The 20,784-nt window shown below is 35.5% G+C and overlaps 1 protein-coding gene across 1 annotated transcript in view; it reads left to right on the forward strand.

Moving 5' to 3' along the window:
* The window catches only part of DCC (DCC netrin 1 receptor), a 1,088,896-nt gene that overhangs the window by 905,338 nt on the left and 162,774 nt on the right, over positions 1 to 20,784 (forward strand). The window contains exon 14 of the mRNA XM_070627604.1: positions 1,957 to 2,067. Within this exon, the coding sequence (XP_070483705.1) occupies positions 1,957 to 2,067 (111 nt within the window). The remainder of the gene's footprint in view (positions 1 to 1,956; positions 2,068 to 20,784) is intronic.

Consider the following 20,784-nt stretch of genomic DNA (forward strand, 5'->3'; position numbering starts at 1 on the left):
GCTAAATTTCTACTTAATACAAAAGAGTATATTCTTGATTGTCTAAAACTATTTCAGAGAGGACCACTCTGAAAGTCATGACCTGCAATGCTTAGGTAAGCATTTCTTCCCAAGGTTCTCTCCCTATTAGTTTTTAAATTTCCCAGAAGAGCTCTATAATCCCTCTCCCTGAGTAATCAACAGCAGTGCCTATGAAAGGGTACAAATGTTAACAAATATCAGATTAATGCTGTGTTAACTAAGGGACAAATCAAGTGGGCACAAGCCTACTTGAGGCATGACAAATGCCTTGTGTTCAAAAGTCTCTGTTCGTTGCCTTGCTGATGATGTTGAACATTGCAGTTTACCCTGTTTCCTTTGTGTTAGGCACTGCTTTAGCGGATCTTTCAACAGGCATTGTGTGTGTGTGCCTTCCGTGTGTCAGGCACTGGAGTGGGCTCTATGGATATGCAATTAAAACATCAATAATAACAAAAACAACAACAGCACCAACATCATTCTCAGTCCATTTCTTTATGGAGCTTCCAGTCTGTTTTATAAAATTAAAAGCTTAGCGGCCGGCTCCGTGGCTGAGTGGTTAAGTTCGTGCGCGCTCCGCTGCGGCGGCCCAGGGTTCGGATCCTGGGCGCTGACATGGCACTGCTTGTCAGGCCACGTTAAGGTGGCATCCCACGTCCCACAGCTAGAAGGACCTGCAACTAAGATATACAACTATTTACAGGAGGGGTTTGGGGAGATAAAGCAGAAAAAAAAAAAAGAAGATTAAAATTAAAAGCTTAAGAGAACAATGCTTGTGTTATAGATAACTTTGTGTGGGTGAGTTTATCAAATTGTCTTCTCTAATAGCACCACTTATTGAAGGCCACTGCCCCTTGACATTAACAAGTGCATTCTAACCATCACTTAAAACAATGTCTCCTATTAATAGTAAGTTAGGATTCCCCTTAAGTACCAAAATTTACTCATCTTCCTATGCAAAAATCTATAAACATGGAACTTTTTACGTGATATAAGCATCATTTCTCTAATAGTTTGTTTTCTTTATGAATTTTCCTTAGCACCAAATGTGTGTGCTGTTTCAGATCCATGGAAAAAACAATGAAAGATTATATGTTTATCTTTATCAAGGTTGTTCAACGCTTTGAGGTTTAAGAGCTTGTCAAGTTAAGCCAAGTTCTCAACGTCTCAAATAAGTCATATGGTCTTTTGACAAGTATCATTTGTTTTACAATAATTTGTCATGTTTATGAGCTACTTTGAGATTTAGCTAAAAGGAAAATTCTTTACATAAAAAATTTGCCCATATCACACTAATGATCAACTGACACTCTCTTGTCTGCCTGTCCTCTTTGTGCTCTCTAAAATACACCCTGATGACATCACTGTGTCCAATGTGATGTGCCCAAATCATCACAGGGGTGGACTTTCTTCATGCGCTACTATGGAAGCTGATGTAAAATAAAGCATGCTTCGTGACGGTTTTGAGAAACGAAAGCCCTTGTATTTTGTGCTGAAGTGCAGTGGCTTTGGATTCTTCTTTCTTGGCCCAAAAAAACATAATCACTGACCTTGAGCGAATGATGGAGACATAAGTTTTTAGCATGACTGTTCCTGATTTATAGGCAAGCCTCTTCTGGACTGTGAGGAAAAATGATCCTTGCTATTTTTGGTTATTTCTTCATCGTTCATATTTTATATTCTGCGTCTGCCCTGAGGCTTTTTTCAGGGATACATTTTTATAAACTGGAAAAAATAAATGAGAATACATGAAAAATAATTTGATTTCTCACTGTAATGTTCCTGCCCTTTTGGCCAAAACAACAATAATTACCACAACAATCACAAACAGTGTAAAGCATGTCTACTATTGTTAAAATTTTACTAAAAGTTTTGAAACCCAACTAGATATACTTGTTATTCAATAACTTTTTTTCCCTGTGGAAAATTCTTTCATAGGACTGGAGAAAGGAAGTCAATACAGTTTCCAAGTGTCAGCCATGACAGTCAATGGCACTGGACCACCTTCCAACTGGTACACAGCGGAGACCCCAGAGAATGATCTAGATGGTAAGACTTTTCCCCAATCACTATCACTCTGATTTCTATCTTCGTAGTTACTTCAGCTTTAAAAGGCCCCTTAAAAAAGGTTGGTGGGGACCGGCCCCATGGCCGAATAGTTAAGTTTGCATGCTCTGCTTCATTGGCAGCCCAGGGTTTTACTGGTTCAGCTCCTGGGTGCAGACATGGCACCACTCATCAAGCCATGCTGAGGCAGTGTCCCACATAGCACAGCCAGAGGTGCTCACAACTAGAATACACAACTGTGTACTGGGGGCTTTGGGGAGAGGAAGAAGAAAAAAAAGAAAAAGAGAAGATTGGCAACAGTTGTTAGCTCAGGTGCCAATCTTTTTAAAAAGAAAAGTTGACGAACTCCAACATTGGGGATATTTATTCCTCCTGTATCTTTAGATACAAAACAAAGCAAAACAAAAAACCATTAATGAATATAGAGTCTTCAACAATGCCATATGAATATAAATTAATTATGCATTCATTATGATCCTCATAATGTTACTTTTTTTCAAGATAATTTGAATTGATTTTTTTCTGTTCATTGTATTTTGAATAATTGACCTTTTTGTACATTTTCTTCACAGGAACTGCTACAATTTCTGATAATAGTCATGAAATATAATTGCATAGCTTCTCTTGCCCTTTTATGATTCTTTTAAAAAACAGCAATATGTATTTTAGACTTGCTTATAATATGGTCATTAATAATTGACACTTCATTTCTTTTAAAGAAAAAACAATCTGTCTTATGTGCTTAAGTCATAGTTATGTGAGACATTTGTGGATGAGATTTTGAGATTCACATGAAAGCTACATATCAATAGATTAAATATAAGCAAAATCTTCAAAATTAGCAGATGAGAAACAGTTCTTGAAATAAAAACATCATGACTAAATAAGAAAATAAAATTCAAGAGAAATTGGTAATGGAAGCAACAGAAAAAAAGTCTAAATAGTAAAACAGAAATAACCTTATAGAATTAGAGTTACAGATGAAAGAGGTAAAACTTCAGAGATACATGAAAAAAAGGAAGTTATAATCAGTAAACTTAAAGCTAGGTGATCAAAACTGGGATCAAGAAAAAATGGCAAGAAGAGCATGTGTATTGAAAATGTGTTGGCACAGGATGACTGCCTTAATAACAGACAATGAAACTCCCTTATTCCTTAACTGATAGACCTGAGAGTATTCAAGTTACTGCAAGGTAAAAATTCTATATCCTTTCCTTTTCTTCTCCTTTTTCTCTCTTCCTCCTTCCTTCGTCATTTTTTTCTTTCCTAGTTCTTCTTCCATCACTCTTTCTCAAGCCTGTCTTCCCTACCTCTTCCTTGAACTCCTCCTTCTCATTTTCCTCCTCCTTGATATTTCCCTTCTTCCCTTTCTAAATAACTCATCATTATTCATGATCTTAAGATAGTCACAGATTCAGATTTACAAAATAGTTACAGTGGCAGTAAAACAATCAACAAGTGCTATTTCCACAATAATGATAATTACTGCCATGTGACAGCACATTAATTCAAAAAACATTGACAGGAAACTTACTAACAGCCTCAGATACTGTGCTTAGCTCTGAGGATATAATAATAAATAGGAAAGACTTAATCCTTTCCTTGTGGAGCTTACAGCATAGCAAAAAAAGACAGACATTCTAGATGAAGTCATAGGAAACTGCCATTTTGATAGTTCAAACCTGATTGAATATTGGCAATATCCTATAGTTCAACATGCGATAGATGGATAGACAGATAGATGGACAAACAGACATGTAGAAGACTTGCATTTAAACAGAGACTTGAAGGATGAATAGGAATTAGCTATGCAAAAGCATACATTAGAAATTGAGGGAGGAGCAGTGGAGGACAAGCTAAATGCAGGTTTTAAGTCAAGACAGACCACGGCACTAGGAGGGACCTGAAAAGAAGACCATCAAGAGTGAAACACAGAGACAGCATTGAGGAGATTTATAAGATGGACAGGTTCTAAATCTGCCAGACCAAATTAAAGATCTTCAACTTTGTCCTAAGAATGTCATTAAAGCAATAACTTGCTTTATTCTAAGCAAATCATTAAGGGATTTTTAAAAATAGTGACTATTATATTTGCATTTTGAAGAGATTACTCTGGCTGAAGCATAAAAAATACGTTAGAAATAGGCACACATGGACCAAACCAGGTAGGACAAACCTAAGGTAATATTAGATTTTATGGAAAAGTATCTTGAGGCTTAGAAAATGTTATTTAACTTGTCTTAGGTTATATAAACTGAGAAGTTGTGGAGCTACACAAAGTCACACTTTACACTGCTTATCTCCCTCACTAATAGGTTAAGGAACATTAATTCAAGTGTTTATTTATTCAACATGTATTTCTTCTTGAAGATCTTTATATGCAGGGCATTATTTTAGGTCCTAGGGGTAAAGCAATAAAATCACTCCTCTCAAGGAATATAAATTTTATTGAGCTAGAGATAGTGATAAATGCTCTGAAGAAAAATAAAGCATGGTAGAAAGAATAGCAAATGGTTAGGGAGTAGGGGGTTTTATATAGGGGGTTGAGGAGACCTCTCTGGTTACGTAAAATATGAGCACAGACCTTCAGGAAGTGAAGGAGGCAGCCATGTGAATAGCTCAGACAAGAGCCCTTCGGACAGAAGGAACAGCAAGAGCAGACATCCTGAGACTGGCGTCCAGTTGGTGGCTGAAGTATGGCCAAGAGGCCAGGACAGCTGCACCTAAAGTCATGAGGATGTGATCTGTCTTATATAAAGAATAAAAGGGTGGTTAAGATAAGCTATACAAACAAATGCTTTATTTTTCCATTTTACTTCAGAAATAACTTTTAAAGTTTATATACTTGTACTTTATCCTCTCATCTACCTTATGGGGTATATATTATTACCTTTATTTTAAAGAAGAGTAACAAGCTAAGAAAATTTAACTAACTTCATCAGTCACTCAGCTAGTAACTGCGGAGCTGAAACTCAAGATCAGGTTTCATGAGTCAACGTCCAGTGGAGGTTATCCGAGAGAAGTCCTCTAGAACTGACCCAGTGACAATAAAAGATGGTGATTCAAGGCAAAAGATTCTACGAAATGAGGTCATATCATTTACCCAGACCTAAGGGACTATATCTCTTACTGGAAGGAGTGAAAATAAATGGAGCAGAGGTGCTGAAGGTTCCATAAAATATCCAGGATGAATGGGGCTCTCCACTTGACTTATGGGCCTTTTCTCCTCACTGAATGACTCACAATCTAAGTGGAACCAAAATTTAAAATCACAGCTCCTTGGGTGGTACAAAACTTCCATTTAACTGCATGCTTTTTATATCCATGAGATGTAAATATAATCCAATTCATACATCCATTTTAATCAGGAATCTCTATGCCATGCTCTTGCACAGAGTCTTAAAAAATGCTGCTTAATTGCGTTTGTTTGAACTTTCCCATGCTCTTGGCTTAATAATGTCCCTCTTCTGCATGCAGCATTACTCCTTACTTTTTCTTTATTGGGTGCAGTTAGTATGAAATGTAATTAGGAACCTGTAGTGTGCCAAGTCATGGGGAGTGCAAACATGAAAGAGAGAGGAACAGTTCTCTTAAGGGATAATGTACAGTACAGATAATGACTGTACTGATTGGAAAGACTAGATGAAAACAAATAGTACTTGAACTAGAAACTTCAGAGAAAGGGGGTTAACTAGAATTGTAGGGAAGGGTGTGTGGAACAGTATAGTAGACATTCTTCAAAAAGAATGCCTTTAGGAAAATTATTTCTGCACTGTTAGTTCAAAATGTGTCCTTACTTAGTCAAATGTTACTCCTCTACCAGTAGATTATCTTAACACATTTCAAATATTGCATCTATTCTCACTCTTCCATCTCTTCATTTGGATTATAATGTCTTAGGCAGTTTGTGTCCTTGAATATAATGTACACATTAGCAATCTGAAAAAAAGAATGTAATAGAAGAAAGCTACTGGAGTTGATACTCTTGTACATAATGCTGTTATAGATTATGATTTGAGGTTGTTCAACTTTAAAACATAATGGAAATTAATAGCCATTTCAAGGCATTTAACCATATGAGTGTGGGACAGATATGTTTCACTTGCTTTCTAAAGCAGTGTTTTACTGGCTCTAAGAAATTAATAAGACCAAATATATTTGGTCCTAAGGCCTTTTGAATCTGTTGGCCTATGATCTCTTTGCACTGAGATATACCCTGAAATAGATTCAATTCCCCTTCCTCCTGTTTTTTTTTTTTTCCTTTTGACTGCATCATTCAAATATTAATAAGTGTAACCCCTTGGGGCCTGGCCCCTTTATGTAGTAGTTAACTTCAGCACATTCTGCTTTGGCAGCCCAGGTTCATGGGTTCAGATCCCAGATGTGGACCTACACCACTCATCAGCCATGCTGTGGCACAACCCACATACAAAACAGAGGAAGATTGGCACAGATGTTAGCTCAGGGCAAATCTCCCTCAAGCAAAAAAGAAAAAAGAAAGTTACCCTTGATAGGAATTAATATTTGAATGAATGGACAAGCTCAGAAGTGGTCATGAGTAGGATCCAAAGAATACTCACGGTGATGATTTTCTTTATTTCCAAATATACATATATTTAAACTAAGGAGATCTACTTTAAAAATTCATGTCATTTTGACTTATTCACGTAAAGTTTTAAATCATATAATAAGTTATAAATGACTGCTGCCAAAGCTTTCATGGCTAATGTTGGAAAGCTTTGAGTCCTAAATATCCTAAAGTCAGAAGTTTCCATATAGAATTGCTTTGATTTCCCTTGATTATGGATAAGGAGGAAGCAATCATGTTGAAAACCATGTGAAATGAGAGGCATTCTTTGCTGGAGCCAAAGAAATCTGCTTTGGCTGTGTTAGCCCTCCCTAGGTGCACTGCATTGCATAACTTTTTCCCTTTGCTTTCAAATCTCCTGGTAAACTGCAAGGGAGTCATCTACTCATTATGGTGGTAACTGTGAGCTTTGCAAGTCAGCTAAACAGAAGCAGTGGTTCTGTGCCATAGCTGAAGGCAATGAAAGCAATCCCCTCTCCTTCTGTGACTTCTGTAGTTCCTCTTGGCTTCTCTGTTTGGCTTAAGCAATGTGAAGATCAACAGTGACTTGGAGAAATAGTCCAATTCCCTATGGATTGCCCTTTTGATTAGGATGTTTTGTTAAAGTAATTATGGAGCCAAATCCCATTGTTTGTTCAGGGTTTCTGGAAAGCATGTTTGCTGTTACTAACAGCTGGGAAGTTTTTAAATATTTATTTTGTGCCTCAAAATTTCAGCTTAAAAGAAAAAAACAAGATCATTATAATTCCCCAAAGTTCTTATGTAAATGTCTCGCACAAGGATATGAGAGAATTTCTGATGAAGTTCAGCAAGGTGTCCTCCAGGAAACGGAGCTTGGTGATCTGTTTGTACTGCCTTTTTTTTTTTTTTTTTAATTTTGAAGTGAACAGGTAGAAATTGCTACATAAAATCAATAATGATGCAAGTTAAAATGAAATCTCTACCCCCAAAATGGAAGAGTTTGGCTAGCAAAAATGAGCAATGCAGAGACTCCCGAAAATGCAACAATGACATTGCAAAAACTGGGAACCTGGGAGCAGGTTCTAATTTCCTGCCCCCAGGACACAGATAATTAGCCCTATTAGCCTGATCGGGTAATGGCAAAATGGGATTACTCCAAATTCATTTAATTTGAGAAGTGAACCACGACATAACTCCTGTGTTGTGTAACCTGCATAATATATGATATCTGCTGAGAACATGACTTTGAGAAGGAACACATTAAAGCTTATTTTCAGAATAATGAAAGATGATGAGACCACCCAGAAAGAAGGAACAGTGCCTATTAAAATTGTCATATTGGTTCAAGAACTAGAATCTGAAAAGTGGAAAACCTCTGGGCAGAAGAATTAGAAATGAGAAAAATAAGTTTTTGACTAATTGGGAGAAATTGAAGAACAGAAAGAGGAAAAGAAGGAAAGAATGAAGGAAGGAAGGAGGGTAAAATGTATATATGAGTTATGATAGGCTAAACAAAGGCCCCCCCAAAATGTCCATGCCCTAACCCCCGGAAGCTTTGAATACGCCACTTCACGTGGCAAAAGAGACTTTGCAGATGTGAGTAAATTAAGGATTGTGAGATAAGGGATTATCCTGGATTATCCACGTGGGCCCAATACTTTGACAAGTTAGAAGAAGGAGGAAGGGAGATCAGACTGGCAGGAGATGTGACAACAGAAGCAGAGGTTAGAGTGATATGGGGCCATGAAGCAAGGAAGGTGGGCAATCTCTAGAAGTTGGAAAAGACAAGAAAACACATAGTTGCTGGAGCCTCAGGAAAGAAGCTGGCCCTGCTAACACCTCGGTTTTAGCTCTCTGAGGCTGATATTTGCTTTCTGACCTCCAGAAATGTAACATCATAAACTCGTGTTGTTTTAAGTCACTATAACTTTCTATAATAAATGAGAGGCTCAAAAATCTGGAATTCCATAGAGTCTGAACATTTAATGAAAGTTTGAGTAAGAATCAGAGATAAACAGTATGTTCTACGATGATAGACTTACTTAGTAGTTATCTAAATAACTAACCTAAAGCCCCAAATTTTCTATCATTTGATGGAAGATAAACATCACGTCCAATTGCATATTTAGCTAAGATGTATTTTTTAAAAAATATTTTGAAACATGTATTTTAAACGATTGGAGAAATAAAAATAAATAAAACTTTACATAGCAAAGTACATAAAATAAAATAATTAGGAAGGAAAAATGAAAAATGCTTGTAGATGAAACAAATTCTCATAATGAGCAAAACTGAATTTAATTTCTCTTTTTAAAAGAGACTTTCAGATCGTATTATAAACAAAATTAAGCTGTATACTTCTTGTTTTTTCGAGGAAGATTAGCCCTGAGCTAACATCTGTTGCCAATCCTCCTGTTTTTGCTGAGGAAGACTGGCCCTGAGCTAACATCCATGCCCATCTTCCTCTACTTTATATGTGGGATGCCTACCACAGCATGGCGTGCCAAGTGATGTGTAGGTCCGCACCCGGGATCTGAACCAGCAATCCCTGGGCTGCTGCAGTGGAACGGATGAACTTAACTGCTGTGCCACCAGGCTGGCCCCTAAACTATATACATTTAAGACAAAGAAAAAGATATTAAACAAATAAAAATGGGGCAACAAATTATTAGGCTAACAAATTGACTGGATTTCAGAGGGATGATGATATTACACACAAACATGCATACATATACAAATGAAATGGATGAATAATTTTATATTGATGACCACAAATAAAGACATAAGTTATGAAACTTCAAATCCCAAATATACAACACTTAACAATCAAAGTATATAAACAAGATGTTTTCAAAACAATTCAAAAAGTCAAGCCAGATTTGAGAAAGAGTCTCTTTCAATGCTTAGAACAAAATAAAAATGGCTATCATCAGAAAGACAAGTGTTGTCAATAACAAATGTTGGCGAGGATGTTGAGAAAAGGGAAGCCTTGTGCAATGTCGGTGGGACTGTAAATTGGTGCAGCCACTATGGAAAACAGTATGGAGGTTCCTCCAAAAACTAAAAATAGAACTACCATATGATCCAGCAATTCCACTTTTGGGTATTTCCCCAAAGAAAACAAAAACACTAATCCAAAAAGATATATGCACGCTTATGTTCATTGTAGCATTATTTACAATAGTCGAAATATGGAAGCAACCTAAGTATCTATCAAGAGACGAATGGATAAAGAAGATGTGGAATATATACATATATGTATATAATATATATAATATACAATATACACTAATTTGTATATTCATATACACACACACATATTATATATATACAAATTAGTATATATATATTTGGTATATATATATATATATATATATATATACATGCACACACACACAATAGAATATTACTCAGCCTTAAAAAGAATGAAATCTTGCCATTTGCAACAACATGGATGGACCTAGAGGGTAGTATGCTAAGTGAAATAAGTAAGACAGAGAAAGACAAATACTGTATGATTTCACTTAAATGTGGAATCTAAAAAACAAAACAGATGAATAAACAAAACAAACCAGAGACTAGACTCATGGATACAGTGAAAAAACTGATCATTGCCAGAGGCAATGGTGGGGGGCCTGGGCGAAGTAGGTGAAGTGTATTATGAGGTACAAATTTCCAGTTATAAAATAAATAATTAATGAAATGTAATATACAGCATAGGGAATATAGTCAATAATCTGGTAATCACTTTATAAGATGACAGACGGTTACTAGACTTATCATTGCGATCGTTTCGTAATGTACACAAATGTTGAATCACTATGTTGTACAACTAAAAGTAACATAATATTGTATGTCAACTATACTTCAGTAAAGAAATTGAATAGGAGAAAATTACAGTCATTGAAATTAAAAGTCACTGGATGTATTAAAAAATACATTAAATGTAGCTGAAGACAAAATTAATACATGCTGGTGGGGGAAAAAATGAGAGAATTTAAAAGACATAAAACATGGAATGAGATAATTAACATATATCAATTATAATTCCAAAAGAAAGTAGAATGGAGGAGAAATAATTTTTGAAGAGAGAAGTGAGATTTTTCAGAATTGGTGAAATGCATGGATTATCAGATTCAGGAATAATGCTTTACCTTTGATATATTGTACAATACCAAAGATAAAGCTAAAAAGAAGAGCTTAAAATGCCCCAGAGAACGGGTTACTTGTTGAAGAACTAAAATTAAATTGATAAAGATTTTCCAATAGTAACAATTAAACCAGAAAACAATAAAATATTTTCAGAGTGCTGATAAAAAATTACTATCACCCTAGAACTGTGTATCCAACTAAATAATTAGTCAAGAAAAGCAGAGACATGAACACCTTCCACATAAAGAAAAACAGAGTTTACTAACACCATCATTTTGTACAGGATGTACTTTCTAAAAAAAGATAGAGAGAAAGAAAATTACCAGAAGGACTATTAGAGAAAATGATAAACAAAATAAGGTAGCATATGAACAAATGGGTATATCTGAACAAATTGTGATTATATAAAACAAAAATTATAATATTTTGGAAATTTTAAAAGGTTGACAATTATGAGGTGATAAAGAAGGAGGAGATCATGGAGATTAAACAGTTTTGAGATTTTTTTTTGTGCTGTTCTTGTGAAAGGTAAGTATATAATTAAGTTTAGACTGCAAGTTATATATGTCAAAATTGAAAATATGACAAACAGAAGGATATGGACTGTATAGTTTCTTATCTAGTAGAGGAGAAAGCCTGTCTAAGCAAAAGCATAAAAGAAGAAAAATAATAATTTGTTGTGGACAAAAAGAAAATTAAAAGTGCATAATAAAATACTACAAATAAATACTGATATAGCAATAACAATAAATATAAATGGGTTAAACTCACCAGTTAAAGGATAGCTTGTTAAATAAGGTTTTAAAAACATCAAGATGTGTGATACTTACAAGTGGCTGAGACTTTAACACTTCTCTCTCAGAATTGGAAAAAAAAAGTTAGGAATATAGAAGATTCACCTGACATAGTTGAAATATGCATGCAATTAGAGAATCATATTTTTTTCCTAAGCATCCAAAGAATACTTAGTACTTGGCTCTAAAGAAATGGACATTAAAGTCCTTGGATCATAGTAAACACATTCATCGATCACAATATAATTAAGAAAAGATGATACCCAGAATGTTTGGAAATGTAAAAGCATACTTCCAAATAACTCATTGGTCCAAAAGAAATTACATTACATCTAGAATAACTTGTAGCACCTGATATCTAAGCAATCTGGCTTATTTGTATACCTGTCAGATTAAAAATATTAGGCAAAGTTTTATAAAATGGATTTTTAAATTTTTAAAATTATAGAAATTATTTTCTTTTGGCTATTATTTTGATAAAATACTTGGTGAAAGCCAACAACATACTGTTAAAACACATCCAAGTAAATGATGCTGATTTGAGGATACAGAGTAGGGTTTACACCAGTGAGCTAATAAATGTGGCCCTCTGGTGATATAAAGATGTTAGAACAGGATTGTAGGCACAGAAGAATGTAGGTGGCATGTCATGAAAAAGGATTTCTTTCGCATGGGTTTTTGATAAGAGCCATCCATGACATTCCGTGTTGCTAATTGACAAATAGACTTCTGGAATGAGATGAATTGGTGGTAGAGCAGCCAATCCATCATAAAATTGGACTCCAGTTCCCTATTCTCGTGCAAGTAGAATTTGTCTTATGTATAAGGAATGTTGCAGGCAAAGCCAAAACTGACTTTTGAAAGCAATTTAAAATCTACTTTAGTTCTTGGGCAAGTGGTTGTTCAAAATCTCAGAGCTCCACTGTACAAAGGATGGTGCAAATTATCTAGACCTGGATGTTAAAAGAAGTTCAAGTCCTTTCCTTGGTCATAGGAAAATTTTTAATGTGCTCATGAAATGCTGGATCCTTTTTTGACTTGCTTGACTTTTCTAAGTATAATGTAGTGGATGAAGTTTTGGGCTCTAAAGTCTTAATCGCTAGCTTTGAATCCTGCTTCACCCACTGCATAATCTTGGCCAAGTAACTTAACTTCCATAAGACCTGAGTTTCCTCATCTATAAATAGAGTATAACAACAGTATCCATATCAATGGATCTCTGTGAAAATTAGCTATGAAAATAGCTAAAGTGCTCAACAGTGTGTCTGATATGTAACACTCAACAAATGCTTATTGTTGTTGATGGTTTTGATAAATTAGATATCAGACTTTAACAGTAATATGAAATGCTAATACCATTGGTCTTATGAAGCTGTTTCTTGTTCATAATGGTAAAACCTTGTTGTTTGCATTAAGGGAATAGATGTATTCCCTTCTAATACAAAAGCAGGGCATACAACATTCAGTACATCTTAAAAGACTGCCATCTAATTAATGTATAATTTAAAGGAGTGCTGTCATGTAACTATATCAATAGATGAAAGAGGACATTTTGTAAAATTAAATAGTCATTACCAATTTTTTAAAACTCATTTAATATGGGAATATAAGGAAGCTTTCAACATGTTATTGTTTTTGTAAGAAACTAAAAGCAAATGTTATGCTAAATGGTAAAATACTAAACGTGTGTCTTTAAGAACTAAACAAGCCGAGGAAGCTTCCTACTATTTCTGTTATTCAACAGAGTATAGAGGTTTTGATGAGGAAAATAAAAAGCCTAATATTTTATTAAATAAGGAAAAAAATGTTACTTTCACAAATGGTGGATTGCATATTTGGAAATTTCAAGAAACTACACTTAAAACCCATTAGAGATACGAAGAAAATTAAGTGAGGTTGTAGGTTTATATATATGTATATATATTGACATACACACAAAAAACCAGCTTTTTCTTTTACTAGCAATAATTAATTTAAACTGAAAAGAAAAGAAATGCCTTCATACAGCAACTTAAAATGTAATATCTGGGACTAAATTTAATAAGCTGTAAACAAATGTATATGAAGAAAATAACATTTTATTAAAAGATATAAAATAAGACATGAATAAATAGAAAGATATATATGTTTCTTGATGCAAAACCTTACCACTATGCAAATGTTAGTTCTTCCCAAGTTAATGCTTGATTTAACACAATTCCAATCAGAATGAACTTCATATGGGAGAATAAATGTAAAAGAATTCTGAGAAATTTTGAAAAAGTAGAATGAACTAACATTTACTATAAAGCCTGATTTAAAATCAATGTAGTACTGTTTGGCATAAAAATAGATAAGTAGGTCAGTGTAACAGAACATAGAGGACAGAAATATTTCTTGTTACATTTGAGAAATAAATAAAAAATAAATTTGGATTTCAGCTGCAGATTATTCAACAAATGGTGTTGAGACCATTACCAGTACTTTTGGTAGAATTTAAAGTTTTTTTTTTTTCTCTTACATCAAACTAGTTGATAGTGGTTGATTCTCGTGATGGAACTGAAGGCAAAAGAGGGCAAAGTTATCATTTCTTATATAATTCAAAAATAGAAAGATCACGGGTGGTTTTAAAGACTTTGTTGTTTTTTCTTTTGGTATTTTCAAGTATAACAAAGATGAAGGGCTCAAACACACATCCTTGAACACAATTGGCAGTTGTAAGCTGATTTCCCAAGGTATCATTCTTATTATAGCTGCTTGTGTTCTCCCTCCCATGTTCTTCACATTGGGACTAATACCAGTATCCACAAAGCCAGCAGCCTCCCTGCCATCCTCAAACTCCACCATTTTCATTCCCGCTAATATTCATTCAATCACCAGGACCTGTAATTCCTACTTCCCTAACAGATTTGGACTCCATCCTCTCCTCTCTACTCCCACCACCATACTTTACATCAGTCTCTCATCATTTGTTGCTTGAAAATAGCCTCCCGCCTGGTCTCCTGACACCAGTTTGCTCCCTGTCCTCTAACTCCATGGTGTTGCCAGAGTGATTTTTTAAAACCAGATCTGATGATGTTATTTCCCTATTCAAATTCTTAGGATTTGTGATTGTGTTGTGATCCTGTCCTCAGCCTCAAGTCTGACATTCCATCACCTCTCTGCATATCTACACATCCTTCCAGATACACTTCATCATATCTCATGCATTTGCACTTAGTGTTACTTCTGCCAGAGTGTCTTTTCACATGACTTCACACCTAATTGTCCTTTGAAACTCGCTGGATGTTTTATTAAGAAAGCTTTCTCTTCTCTGGGTTTCATTCAGATGGCTTTCCTCTAAACCCTCTATCTTTGGGCATACTATCTTAACACGCATCCCTCTCTTCTCAGTAGACCAGAAGCAAAGATCATGCTTTATTTGACTTGAATTTCTCCATGCTTTACACAGTGCCTGTTACATGGCAGATGTTCAATTAATACTCAATAGATAGATGAATATATAAGTATTCATAGCCAGGGATTAGCTATGTTAAACTCATACAATTTAGTGTGATTCTTCACTAATGTCCATTCTTGCAGTCAAAAAAATTACAGGTAAATGAGAGCTAGAAACATCCTTTGCTCTCTTTGGCATATTTTCCCTTAAATGTGGGAATGCATCACCATTTCATCATGTGGGATATTAAAATGAAAACCCAACTTTTCTAGAGAGCAGCTTGGCATAAGATTTTAGAGATATTCTGCTTTATTTAGAGCACGCAAATAGATCTTGAGTTTTGAGTGAGTATGATTTTAATCCAGTTAGAGTTGAATGAGCTTGAAGAATTAATGGAAGTACATCATTTGGCAAGAACTATGACCCTCCTCTCCAAACCCTATTCAGAATAGGATTTATCATTTGAATGGCAAAAATCTGGAGATTATTCAGTATGAGGTAGCTGATAAAATGCATCATGACTCATGTTACAAGTGTATCATATACAAGACTCATGAGGTCTTATGATCTTTGAATTTGGTGTCCCTAAACTCTAAATTGAGAGAACAAATCTTCCAGATATTGAAAGACACATCAAGAATATCACCTCTAATTGTGAAGCTTAGGTTTTCCCACTCAGGAAGTCAAGAGTTTGTAAATAAAATTGAACTTCATTGTGGTTTTCTTCTTGTGTTCTATCTGACAGGCCAGTCTCCTCCCTAGACAGGTATTTCAACTTTCTGGTGGTACATATCAAATCAGGGTTCAAGAGATGGAGCCCATGCTTGTCCAACATTGGACCAAAAAAGGACTAGTTTCATCCTATCAATAACCTGGAGTTGGGATTCTGCAGTTTCTCTAAGCAAGAGAGAACCAGGAAAGGAAAGAATCTTGATGGTTGTGTTAAGATTAAACTTGGAGCATAGCATTGAGTGTCCTTTCCTTGAGAAATATCTTACTTTTTTCCCTTCTTTTTCCTATTAACATCAATGTGAACCACAATCAGCATGTAAATGTGCAGAGGATATAGGAGCTGGAACCCAGTCAATTATCTCATCAGGAAGACATCAAACTATTTACTGGGCCTATGTAGACAACTTCATTGCAATAGTCTACCTTTATTTGTCACTAGGAGTAAGACTGTCGATATCAGGAATTAAAGGACATAGACAAATACTACTCACCAAACAAATCTACCAGTTTAATTGACTTAGATTCAGGAGACACATTTTTCAGACTTAGAGTTTACTGTTGTGATATTAAAGGGATGAATCAGTCAAAATTCCCTTTTTAGAGCACTGACTGCCTACTCACCTACTCCCCTTTTACTTCTCCATCCTTTTCCTTTTCTTTTTTTTTTTTTTTTCCTGAGTTTGGTCTACCTTTTTTTTTCTCTTTAAATTTTTTCTGACTTTATCAAGATACAACTGACATACAGTAGTATGTAAGTTTAAGGTGTACAATGTCTACAACATGATGATTACCACAATAAGGTTAGTTAACACATCCATCATCTCACATAATTATCTTTTTGTATGTGTGGGTAAGAACATTTAACATCTGCTTTCTTAGCAGCTTTCAAATATGTAATACTATTAAGTATTGTTAAGCACAGTCACTATGCTGTACATTAGATCCCCAGAACTTATTCATCCTGTAACTGGAAGCTTGTACTCTTTGACCAACATCTCCCATTTCCCCTACCACTCAGCCCCTGGCAACCACGATTCTACTCTCTGTTTTTATCTACATCCATTCATTTTCAGGAACAGTGATAGAGTAAAATTAATACTAGACAAACAAAAGTAGCTAAAAATAAAGTAAAATAGTGGAATACTAAGATATTTGACCTAAAACAATTAAGATTGAGGGAAAATGTATGTTAAAAGTAAACAAAAATGTGAAATACAGTTAAAATTATAAATCTTAACTTTGAAAAGAAAAAATTGAGATAATATATATTTTGTACAATAGCTAAGAGCACAAACTATGTGTGAAATGTTAAATGATAAAACACTTATTAAAGTGCCAAGTAGGATATTTATGTGTAATAGGTCTCTAAAATTTTAGTCATTATTATTATTAGGAACAAGAACAAAAACCTAGATGTTTTCGAAAAAGTTCAATGCTGAAAATGAATAAGCGAGAATAGTCAGAAGAGCTTATATTCGTAGAGGGATGAAATTTTAAAATTCATTATTTGAATTAACACTGAGGGATTGGAAGAGGGAAGGGCTGTAAGGGGGGGCGCAGCACGAGGACGTTTTGAGGGAATCGTGGATATACGACTCTATGGGTTTGTCAAAACCCATAGAACCATATACCACTGAGTGAATTTGCTGTATGTAAATTTTAAAAATATATTATAAAGTTAAAACTGAGAAGGTGATAGGAGTAGAACTGTAAAAGAAAATACAAGGTAGAATTCAACGGTGAATACAAGGGATTGTCCACTGTAATACATAAACAAGTAAATAGCATTCAAAGTTTATAAACGTGAGTGGCTTAAGGAAGATGATGTCCATTGGTGAGAACAGTTTCTGACAATAGAAATGAGCACATTAGTATGTATCAGACTTGTCTGGAAAGAGTGAGAGTGGGTATATCAATTGCCTTTTGTTATTCTCTGTAAAGAAATGTAGGCTGTTAAGGACTGGAACAAAACACTACCGGAATGATCCATAAAATGCAGCCCACTAAATAGAGAACAGGTATGTATTGGTCAAAAGGACCAATTGCCTGACACCACTTGGCGGTGCCATCCACAGCAGACCGTACACAGCAGCCATCATTTTCATTAGCAGGAGCTGGCAGAGACAAATCTTGCTGGCCACTAGAAGAAAATAACTTTAATAAATTGTATTTTCATCTTCTTTTATTTCTATGTTACTCCATTTTTTCCTTAAAATTCTTATGGAGAGAGCTATGAAAAATCGTGGTAATTTTGTACTTAATAACAGTTATACATAATGATGATTGTATTGAACCTTATAGGAAATATAGACTTTGTGCCCATATTTTTGAGCATGTTGTGCCAGGAACTGTTTTAGGTACTGGAATTATGGAGAATTTACGGAAGGAGATGAGACAAAGAATAATAAAATAATCACATTAAATAGGTAGCACAATAAGTGGTAATAAATTCAATAGGGAAAAAGAAAAGAAGAGATTATTAAGAGATTATGAGATTAGAGATTAAGGAAAGATTTCAATTTTTAAATATGGTACCCAGGGAAGGCTACAACTGGAAATTAAATAACAAAAACCTGAGTACAGATAAGGCATATCTGAGGGAGAGCTTCCCAAGCAGAAGGTACAACAAATACAAATGTCCTGAGGCCAGAGCATGCCAGGCATGTTTGAGGGACAGTAGTGTCCCATGTGGAGTAGATGGCTGGGGTGAGGTGAGCAAAGGGGAAAGTGGTTGGAGATGAGGACAGAGAGCAAAGGGGGAAAGAAGCAGATCATACAAAACCTTCTAGGCCATTGTAAAGAACCTGGCCTTAAAAAGAGGTATGAGAAGACTTTGCGGGGGGGGGCGGGTTGAGAAGAGCAATGACATAACCTTATTTTGTATTTTATTTCTCTATACACATACTCACACTGCATCTATATTCATACACATCGATTTTAAATACCCTCTATATGCTGGTGGCTTCCACTTCTATTTATCCAGTCATGGCCTTTCCCCAAACCCCAGACTTACATAGCCAACCTACTTCCGTGATATCTCTACAGATATAACTAATAGGCGTCTCAAGTTTAATATCACCCAAGAACTCACTTGTTTTTCCTCATCTCTGTACTTCATTCATCAGTTACCCAAGCCAAAGATCTACAAGTTATCATTGAGTCTCCTCTTTCCCACACTGCTTGTATCCAATCTCTAGCTCTCTTGACTATACCTACCAGAAGTCCCAAATATGTCCACTTCCTCTCCACAATAGCCGCTCAGACAAATACAAAAGCATTATTAGGGTCTTCTAAATTTTTAAATTTTTTTTAAATATACATAACAGAAAATTTGCCATCTTAGCCATTTTTAAGTGTACACAGTTCAATGGCATTAAGTACATTTACACTGCTGTGCAACCATCACCACCACCCTTCTCCAGAACTCTTTTCATCTTGCAAAACTGAAACTCTGTACCCGTTAAACAAGAATCCCCTAATTCCCCCGCCCCCAAGCCCTGGCAACCACCATTCTGCTTTCTGTCTCTGTGAATTTGACTACCCTTGGTACCTCATGTGAATAAAATCATACAATTATTGTCCTTTTGTGACTGGCGTATTTCACTTAGCATAACATCCTCAAGGCTCACCCATGTTGTAGCATGTGTCATAATTTCCTTCCCTTTTAAAGCCGAAAAATATTCCATTGTTTGTATTTACTAAAGTTTGTTTATCCATTCATCTGTTGATGGATAGAACTTGGGTTGCTTCTACATTTTGGCTGTTGTAAATAATGCTGCTGTGAACACAGGTGTATAAATATCTGTTGGAGTCCCTGCTTTCAAGTCTTTTGGGAATATACCCAGAAGTGGAAGTGCTGAGTCATGTGAGAATTTGATATTTATTTTTTTCTTTTGCTGAGGAAGATTAGCCCTGAGCTGGCATCTGTTACCAGCCTTCCTCTTTATTTGTTTGAGGAAGACTAGCCCTGAGCCAACATCCATGCCAAACTTCTTCCATTTTATATGTGGGTCATTGCCACAGCCTGGCTGATGAGTGATGAGGTCTGTGCCAGGGATCCAAACCTGTGAACCCAGGCCGCCAAAGCAGAGCATGCCACACTTAACCACTAGACCACTGGGCCAGTCTCTCAATTGTTAATTTTTTGATGAACCGCCATAATGTTTTCCATAGCAGCTGCACAATTTTACATTCCCATTGGCTGACCCCTTTTTATCCTCATTTTCCTTCTTACCCTCTATGTTCCAGGCACAATGACCTGCTTTGATTTGTTTTGTTTTGTTTTTTAAATATCAACCTCACTCTTTCTATAGGACCTTTGTAGTAGTTGTTACTTCTTGCCTGTAAAGCTCTGCATCCTGATGTTTACTTGACTGGCTTTTTTTGATCTTTCACCTTAGATCCTACCAGGGATATCTTTCTTGATGAGTCAGTTACTATCCCATTAGCATAGCACTTACCAAGATCTCATGAATTTCTTGTTTGTTTATTTTCTTGGTCTTCCCTCCCCCAAACTATATCCCCAGTACCTAGTACTATCACTGGCACATAGGAGATGCACAGAAATTGTTGAAATGTCACAGGGATTATTCTGATGAATTTCCTAGTGTGCTATATGTGAACATTATTCATTAGTAGAAATCTGTAATCATCACTCAAAGAATAATAAACATTCTTTAGAAACAAACTAAACCAAGACAGAATCCACAATTCCATAGTATAATCAAGAAAGGCAATTGGCCCAGGTATCTTGGTAATTCAGACTCCAGTAGAAATTTTGGGCCTCATTAATTTGGATATTTCAGGCAAAATATGTTCTTTGTTTTCAAATTATTTCAGCAATTACCTTAATAATTCTGTCTGCTTTATATATGTAATCGTTGTCCTAGAGGTACTTGTAGAATCTTTTGTGTACCTCTGAGCAGTGAATTTCAGTCTCAGTCTCCAAACAAAGAGTACTCAAGTCACATAGCTTCCAAAGCAAGTTTTCTCAATTGATGTTTTGTAGTTCATTCCAATAGTGACCACTTTCATAATCCATAAGCTCATCTGTA

The sequence above is a fragment of the Equus przewalskii genome, chromosome 7 (genome assembly GCF_037783145.1).
Source record: "Equus przewalskii isolate Varuska chromosome 7, EquPr2, whole genome shotgun sequence".
Lineage (NCBI taxonomy): Eukaryota > Metazoa > Chordata > Mammalia > Perissodactyla > Equidae > Equus > Equus przewalskii.